We start from the raw sequence: 7,918 nt of genomic DNA, 5'->3' as shown, positions 1-7,918 counted from the left end.
GGACTAGGGGTGAGCGTTCAATCGAGTCGAGTGAAAAAGTTTCGAGTTCAGGAGTCCTATTTTATCATCCTATCTCGATTTGAAATTTTTTTAATCAAGTCAGATGAAATGAAATTCAAGTTGAGTCGAATCAAGTAAAATTGTTCAACTTAAAAAATTAAACATGTTAAATTAAAATTTTATTACAGTATAACTAATTCCATGTTAGAACACATAAATTTGAAACTATATATATTTGAAAACTTTTTCAAAGAAAAATAAAAAAAATACACTACTATGATAATCTTGAATCGTTAATTCTTATTTAGGTCCCTAAAATTATTATTCTATAAAAATTTTTATTTTTTTAACTTTCTCTATATATTTTTAATTTTTTTAAAAAATTTTATAAATATTTTGAATTTTTGAAAATTATTTTAATTTTTTTGTAATTTTTTGTTGAGAGAGACCAATTTGCTCATTTTCAAACTTGACAGGGACCAAAAGAGTATTTACACCAATCTGTTATTCAAATTATTTGAGTTATTCGAATAGTAAAGTTTAATTCAATTTAAACTTAAAACTCGAATTACTTATTCGAGTTAACTCGATTAACTCAAAATTTAAATTTTTTTTAATCCAATCAAAGTTTGTTCACCTATATTGTAGACTAACGTGGATATTGCGGATTCTATCTATCTGCCACTAGTTGTTAATTAAGGGAACAAATCATGGTTCTGAAATTGCTGAGGAACTATCCAAAAGAGATATGGCATTATAAAATAATAAAAAGAACGAACAGAAGCACCAAGTATTCTCTTCAAATCATGCTATCCGTTCACTTATTTTCAACCATGTAGAATGAGATTTTAGCGATGTGGGATTAATTTTGGTTTCAAATATGCCCACAAAAAGCCCCTAGATTCCATCCATTCGCCAGCGTTTCATATGCCCTTTTTTATTGAACGGTAACGGAGGCTAAAGGAATATATATAGCTGAAAAAGAAATGGAATAAGAATTGGTCCCTTCTTTCTTTTTTACTTTGTTTATATTTCTTTACTTTACTTTCTTTCATTTTCTTTTTCGGGTTTATTCATTAAACGTCCGCAAACTATTACTAAGATTCTAAATTGGTCCTTAAATTTTAAAAAAATATAGTATCGGTATTGTATCAATTAGATTCTTCATTAGCTAGCTATCCAACCCAGATTTAATGCTATATTAAATTGTAAACATGTGTGTATTTATCACATGGATAATTTGAATTTGACATATTAAAGAACATGATATTAATAAAATTTTAGGACGATTACTTTTTTTTTTCATTTTTAACACATCATACTTAAATTGCCCATATAGTAGGTACTTATGTGTTTACTATTTGATCTATATTTTAAATATGCTTCACATCAAATTTGAAGTGATATTTAACGCCTAAATTTACAATTAAATTGATAGAATTAGAAAATTTGAAAATTTGAAAACAAATTTAAAATAGAGGTCATAACTTAAGGGTTTCTTATGAAATTAACCCTTTGTTTTTTCATATTCACTTCGGAACAATATTAAACAAAATATTAACTACAAGTATAAGTTTGACATGAAATTAATTTTTTAAATATAATAAATATGTGTTAATACCGAAAAATAATACCTAAGATAAGACTTTGTAGTAAAGGTGAATAATATGGCAAGCAAGGAAGTCAGCTTTCATCAAATGTGCATGTGAATTTGACTTAATTCACTTCCCTTTTTCATGTAAGAAGCTATAAATATGTGTTCTTAGCAAGTTTTCTTTGCAAATCATACATTCCATTTCTGGGAACAAAATCAGATTATTACACAACAGGGGAGTTGTGCAATCTAAAGTTTGTCTGAAGATGGAACATCAATTCAAGCAAACCAGGTATGTATGTATGCATCTATCACTCTTTATTTTTGTTCTATAATTTGCATATTCACATAACAATTTTTTAATTTTGTGTATTTTTATCGTAATATAATCTTATTTAAAGTATCCGTACCTTCATTCTTCCTACTTATATGTAAGGAGTCCGTTTTCCGACCAACGTCGATTTGGTTCTTGGCAAAGAAGAATTAGTTATCAGATTCTCCCCCTTTTTTTAAAACTAGATTCTTGTTAGATTAAAATTTAAGCAAAGAGAAAAAAAAAACAGTATCTGAACTGAAAATATATATTCTGGAACGAACTGTTTTTAATGTATCTAAAGTACTGCAAATAAGGTCCCCAAAATGACAATAAAACATCACAAAATGTTGAACCTAAAGTAGTGTTTTTAATGTGGAACAAACATATAAGTGTCTACATATATTCATATTCCACATTCATTTTGACTCTTTTTTTTTTTGGTTGTTTCCTTAGAAAACAGAACTGGTTCCAGAAGCAGTTTTCAAGTCGAAACGGTGAAGATAATCGTCCGAAACCAGGCGCACATGAAGCCGCCATTGCGGCGGCTGCATTTGCTATTCAATCAGTCGAAGAGGCTAAAGCAGCGAAGCTCAAGAGAGGGAGGTTCAAGAAAGAAAATAGCAGGAATGGTGTGCTTCATTCTAATAGAATAACCACTCAATTCTCCCTCAAGAAAACTAAAAGTGCAGGTAATTTTTCCAACAATTTTGCATAAACTTTTATAAACATGTCTATTTTTTGAAGAAACTAATGAAAACTAATGTAAAAAAAAACAGTGGAAAATTCCAAGGATAAGCCAATGAAACATAAATGTAAGGAAGTAGAAAGAGTACATTCATATTCCAAACCAAGCTCTCAATCTGCTACAATTCCAATAGCACCAGGAGATGAATGGTAAGTATTAGTTCGCTTGATTCATTTAATTATTCTCGAACAGAGTTTGAGTCCTAGTAGCTCAAGCCATCAAGTGAGCGAGTGCAAGTAAGTTTTTAATATTCTGATACTAAATTACGATTTTTATGCCAAATAAAGATATGTTCTTAAATGCTTTAACAAGCCTAAAATCCTTTAAACTAGCTAGAATTTTCGACCCTTTTCATCTAACTTTAATCATCTCAGGTATGACAAGCTGAAATCAGTTGTTTGCGGAGGTGACAAGTTGCCCAAAACCTACGGTTAAAACTTATTGTATGTGCTCCACATAAATATATTCAATTTTTCCTAACTTCTTTTCATATATTTTATGGGCTTTTAGAGATTTATATCTTCGTACAATATTTAAATATGTGTTAGGCATAAAATGCCATATTAGATTTGTTTAAGGGTTCACATTTTTATTTTATTTTGACTTAGATAAATATGAAGTATATTGATATCATATATAAATCTAATTTAACTCATTAATACTTTAAAATTTTTGATGAGTCGAAGTAATAGATACTAATACCATTCTTGATTGTTGAGAGTGCAGAAAACACTGGAGCTGCGAAGGGCAAGAAATGTACAAGATTTACAAAGAAAACAGGACAGTAATTTAGATTCATCACTATGTGTGAAAATATATTAAGAGATTGTTAGAAAATATAAACATCACATATATTATATACTTAGTTATATGTTATTATTATTTAATATCATAATAGGTTAACTTAAATTAAAAGTGATCTAACAGAAATGGGATAATGAAATAAGCTTTTAAATTAATATATATATATAGAATCAACATGTTTATACCTACAACATGCAATAATTATTGATGTATTTTGAAAATAAAAACAGTTGTATTCAGTATGATACAATGAGCACTATTTTTTAGAATAATATATTATCTATTCTCAAAATACTCTAAATAAGTGCACCTCCTTTGTTTTTTCATTGGAAGTCCCCTTTTCAGTGGATTAATCTTGTCGTTGTTTTTAAAATTGTTTTTTTTTAGGTTGCTTTTACTCGAACCATTGGAGTTACCTAGAAGTTTTCTTGTGGTACAAGTTGGGGTTTTAGTCAAGAAGCAATAATTTGAAAGCTTTGAGACTAGAAGAGCTTTTGGGAATTTGATGTTTAAAGAATCTAATTATACGATATATAATGTGGTATTTATAGCAAATAAAGTTTGACAATTCTCAAGATAAAAAATTCCCTCCAAGATAATGAGAAAGAAAAATCTCCAAAAATAATTCCATTAGCCTACAAAAATTTAACCAAATTAATTAGCTACACAATTATCCTAAATACATCAAAATGACATCAAGTCCAATCATGTGGATGTCTTTCATGTACTATCAACTCTTCAAGCTCGACAAACCCCAACTAAGCTTTTCAAACTCTCAAACATGCTTGAATACAAGGTTTTGGTGAACAAATCAACTAGTTGGCTTTGAGTGGGCACATACTTTAATTCAACAAGCTCATTCTCAACTAATTCTCGAATTAAATGGTGTCTGATATCAATGTATTTGGTTTTTGCATGTGGCAATAGATTCTTTGAAATGTTTATGACACTAGTATTGTCACAATAGTTCGTGACAACTTGTATAACAATCCCAAAATCCTTCATCATATGTCTCATTCAAAGTAGCTAAGCACAATAGCTACCAACAACAATGTACTCTGCTTCTAGTGTAGAAAGTGAGATTGATCCTTGCTTTCTGTTGTACCATGAAACTAAATTGGATCCTAAGTAAAAACACCATCCAGATGTATTTTTACAATCATCCATATTCCCAATTCAATTAGCATTACTATACCCTAGTGAACTTAGCACACTATCTTTAAATAACCAAATTCCAAGCTCAGGTGTTCCATAGACATACCTTATAATCCATTTAGATGCCTTGACATGAGATTCTCTTGGATTAGTCTAGTATCTGGAAACTATACCCATGCTAAAACACAAATCGAGACGACTAACTATGAGATAAATTAAATTTCCAATCATGTTTTTGAATGTGGTTGCGAAAATGGGTACTTCGTCAACTTTTGTACATAAATTTTCATTAATAGCCATATGTGTCCTAGCAGGCTTAGAACTCTCAAGTCCAAACTTCTTCACCATATTCCTTGCATATTTTTCATTAGATAGGAATGCCCCATTCTCCAATTGCTTGATTTGGGATTCAAGGAAATATGACAACTTCCTTACCATGCTCATCTCAAATTTGCTTTACATCATTTTTATAAATTAGTCCTTTGTAGTTGTTGATGTAGCACCAAATATTATGTCATTAACATAAATTTAGGTCATAGTTGTAGTGCATTTGTGGCTTCGAATGAATAAAGACCTACCAATTGACCCTCTTTGAAATCTTTGGGCAATTAGAAATTGAGATAGCCTTACATATCTAGCTTGAGGTGCTTGTTTTAGACCATACAATGTCTTACTTAGTTTGTAGACATGCTCTGGGTTTGTTGAAGTCTCAAACCCTTTAAGTTGTGCTGCATAAAGTTCCTCCTTTAAAAATCCATTTAGAAATGCACTCTTAACATCCATTTGCTACTGTTTGATGTTAAGATGTGTTTCCACAACAAGTAACAATCTAACTGCTTCAAGTGTAGCCATCGGAGAAAAAGTTTCTTCAAAATCAATACCTTCAACTTGAGTATACCATTGGGCTACGAGTCTGGCCTTGTTGCAGATTATGTTTTCATGCTTGTTGGTATTTTAGTAAAAAATATGAAACAAAAAAAATGTGAAAGAAAAAATATTTTGGAAGCACACTATAATTTGTTGTATTATTTAGATTATATAGTTAAAAAAATAACAAAATATATCCTGCTAATATCCAGCCACTTAACTTACTCCTAAAATCATGCCACAAAATAAAAAATCCCTAAAAACTTGGTATACAGACCTATTATTCAGCAAGTCTAAGGCACATTCTCAACACTCCTCCTTGCCTTAGTAATTGCAAAAGCCTGATTTATTTCTTAAAACTTTAAATCTAACTTTTGGAAGAGCATTGGTTAACATATCTGCAATTTGATCTTCAGTCTTGCAAAAAATCGACTTGATTTTACCAATCTTCTGTTCTTTTTTCAAATGATATTCATCAATCCTGTTGTACCAAGTCCCAAGAGCTTGTTTAAAATTGTATAAGGCCTTGTTTAACATGTAGACTTTCTCCTCTTGTCTCTCGACTTGGAATTTCTCGGACTGCTCTTCTCTCATTGCTTCAATCCACTTGTCATGTTTCTTAGCTTTTTTAAACTCAACATACTTAAATATAGCAACATTACGCCTTTCATAAATTTTAGATAAAAATCTTGTGTCACAAATTGGAACATCATCTATGTTGTCATTAAAGTACTGAGGAGTCTGTAGTAATTGCTTCATTGTTGGCTTCTCCTCCATTAGATTTAGAGCAAAGCTTTTTCCTTTCATTTTTACTTTGAATATATCTCTACATTTTGAGTCTTTGATCAAGCACCATTTGTTTTCAAATATGACCTTGAAACCTTTTTGAATTAATTACCCAAGACTAAGAAGATTTTGATCAATGTTAGGCACATATAGAACATCAGTTATGTGTTTCAAACATGTTAAACTTTTAATAGCCACTGTTCCTTTTTCCTTAACTGGAATAAACTCACCATTTCCAACTTTTATTTGGAAATGATAGTTTTATCAAGTTCTTTGAAAATTGTTGGGTCATTGGTCATGTGATTTGTGCAGCCGCTATTGATCAACTAGGAACCATTGGAGAAACATGTTGCCATAAAAAGAACTCATCTTCTTGTTGCTCAATAGATTTTTTGCCTCTTCATGTTATTGAGACTTACAGACTCGTTCTATGTGCCCAATACTGCTACATTTTCTGCATTTGATATCAAGCAACCACCAACACTTCTTTGGAAAGTGATTTGTCTTCTTACAGTGTGGACATGGTGGATATGTCTCGTTGTTGTTATTATTGCTGGTCTTATCTTTAGTTTTCTAATTTTTACCTCACAAAATTTCAAACTTTGCCCGAAAAGCACCCTCTACTAATGCTTCTTGTCTCATCTTTCTCCTTTAATCTGAAGCCTACAATGCATTCACTAATTCTGCCAAGGATATACTTGATAAATCCTTAAATTCTTCTAATGAAGAAATTTTAGACTCATATTTTTCAGGCAAAGTGACAAGAATTTTTTGCACTAGTCTATCATTAGAAAAATCCTTACCCAACAATCTTACCTTGTTTACTATGCCCTTCAACTTGTCAAAATAATTTTTAATGATTTCTGTCTCTTTCATTTTCAACATTTCAAACTCTTTGATCAAATTAAGCACCTGCATATTTTTGTTCTTTCATTGCCCTAGTATTCTTTATTGAGGTAGTCCCAAATTTCTTTTACTGACCCCAAATTCATGATTCTTCTAAATATTTTGTTTGAACAGTCAAGAAAAGGCATTCTTTAGCTTTGGAATTCCTTGTATTCTTCTCTTTGTGAGTCTTTAGTTGATTCATTGTCGGATTTGCTGCTAATGACGAAACATCGAAGTCTTCTTCTACTGCTTCCCAAAGATCCATCGCATCAAGATAAATTGTCATTCTAACAGCCCAAACTTGATAATTGTCACCATAAAAAATTGGTAAAACAATATGAGAAAACGTTGTGTCAGCTTCCATGTCTAAAGCTTATGTGTTTCTCTCAACTCACAGATCCTTTAAGATAAGAGCTCTAATAACTATTGTTGGTATTTTAGTAAAAAATATGAAACATGAAAATGAAAGAAAAAATATATTGGATGCACACTATAATCTATAGTATTGTTCAGATTATATAGCTAAAAAAATAACATAAAATATATCTTGTTGATATCTAGTCACTTAACTTTCTCATAAAATCATGCCACAAAGTTAAAAATCCCTGAAAACTTGGTCTACAGACCTATTATTCAGCAAGTCTAAGGCACATTCTCAACAATGCTCATTTGTTTTATTCTGAAAATCTACTTTGTGTCAATTGTGTTACAATTAGTAGTTCTAGGCACTAACTTCCAAATCTTATTCCTCTTTAATTGTTTT

The 7,918-nt window shown here is 30.5% G+C and overlaps 1 protein-coding gene across 3 annotated transcripts; it reads left to right on the top strand.

Moving 5' to 3' along the window:
- Positions 1–1,641: 1,641 nt before the first annotated feature.
- Positions 1,642–4,594, top strand: LOC107887108 (uncharacterized). Of its 3 annotated transcripts, none has more exons than XR_005915852.1 (5): positions 1,666–1,890; positions 2,364–2,599; positions 2,687–2,804; positions 3,030–3,098; positions 3,382–4,594. XR_005915852.1 is itself a non-coding variant. In XM_041096855.1 (4 exons), exons 1-4 carry the CDS (start codon positions 1,861–1,863, stop codon positions 3,088–3,090), a joined length of 441 nt encoding a protein of 146 aa, XP_040952789.1. In that variant the 5' UTR covers positions 1,642–1,860; the 3' UTR covers positions 3,091–3,098. The 3 variants fall into 3 exon arrangements, 1 of the variants encoding a protein (XP_040952789.1); XR_005915851.1 differs by having other exon boundaries at positions 1,666–1,894; XM_041096855.1 differs by lacking the exon at positions 3,382–4,594 and having other exon boundaries at positions 1,642–1,886.
- The last annotated feature ends 3,324 nt before the right edge of the window (positions 4,595–7,918 follow it).

The sequence above is a fragment of the Gossypium hirsutum genome, chromosome A03 (genome assembly GCF_007990345.1).
Source record: "Gossypium hirsutum isolate 1008001.06 chromosome A03, Gossypium_hirsutum_v2.1, whole genome shotgun sequence".
NCBI lineage: Eukaryota > Viridiplantae > Streptophyta > Magnoliopsida > Malvales > Malvaceae > Gossypium > Gossypium hirsutum.
Note: the sequence above shows the minus strand (reverse complement) of the source record. Positions and strands in the feature narration are given on the sequence as shown.

Coding starts and splice junctions, on each gene's coding strand:
- LOC107887108 (XM_041096855.1), top strand. CDS start 1,861: ATGGAACATCAATTCAAGCAAACCAG. Junction 1,887..2,363: donor CATCAATTCAAGCAAACCAG/GTATGTATGTAT, acceptor TTGTTTCCTTAG/AAAACAGAACTGGTTCCAGA. Junction 2,600..2,686: donor CAAGAAAACTAAAAGTGCAG/GTAATTTTTCCA, acceptor AAAAAAAAACAG/TGGAAAATTCCAAGGATAAG.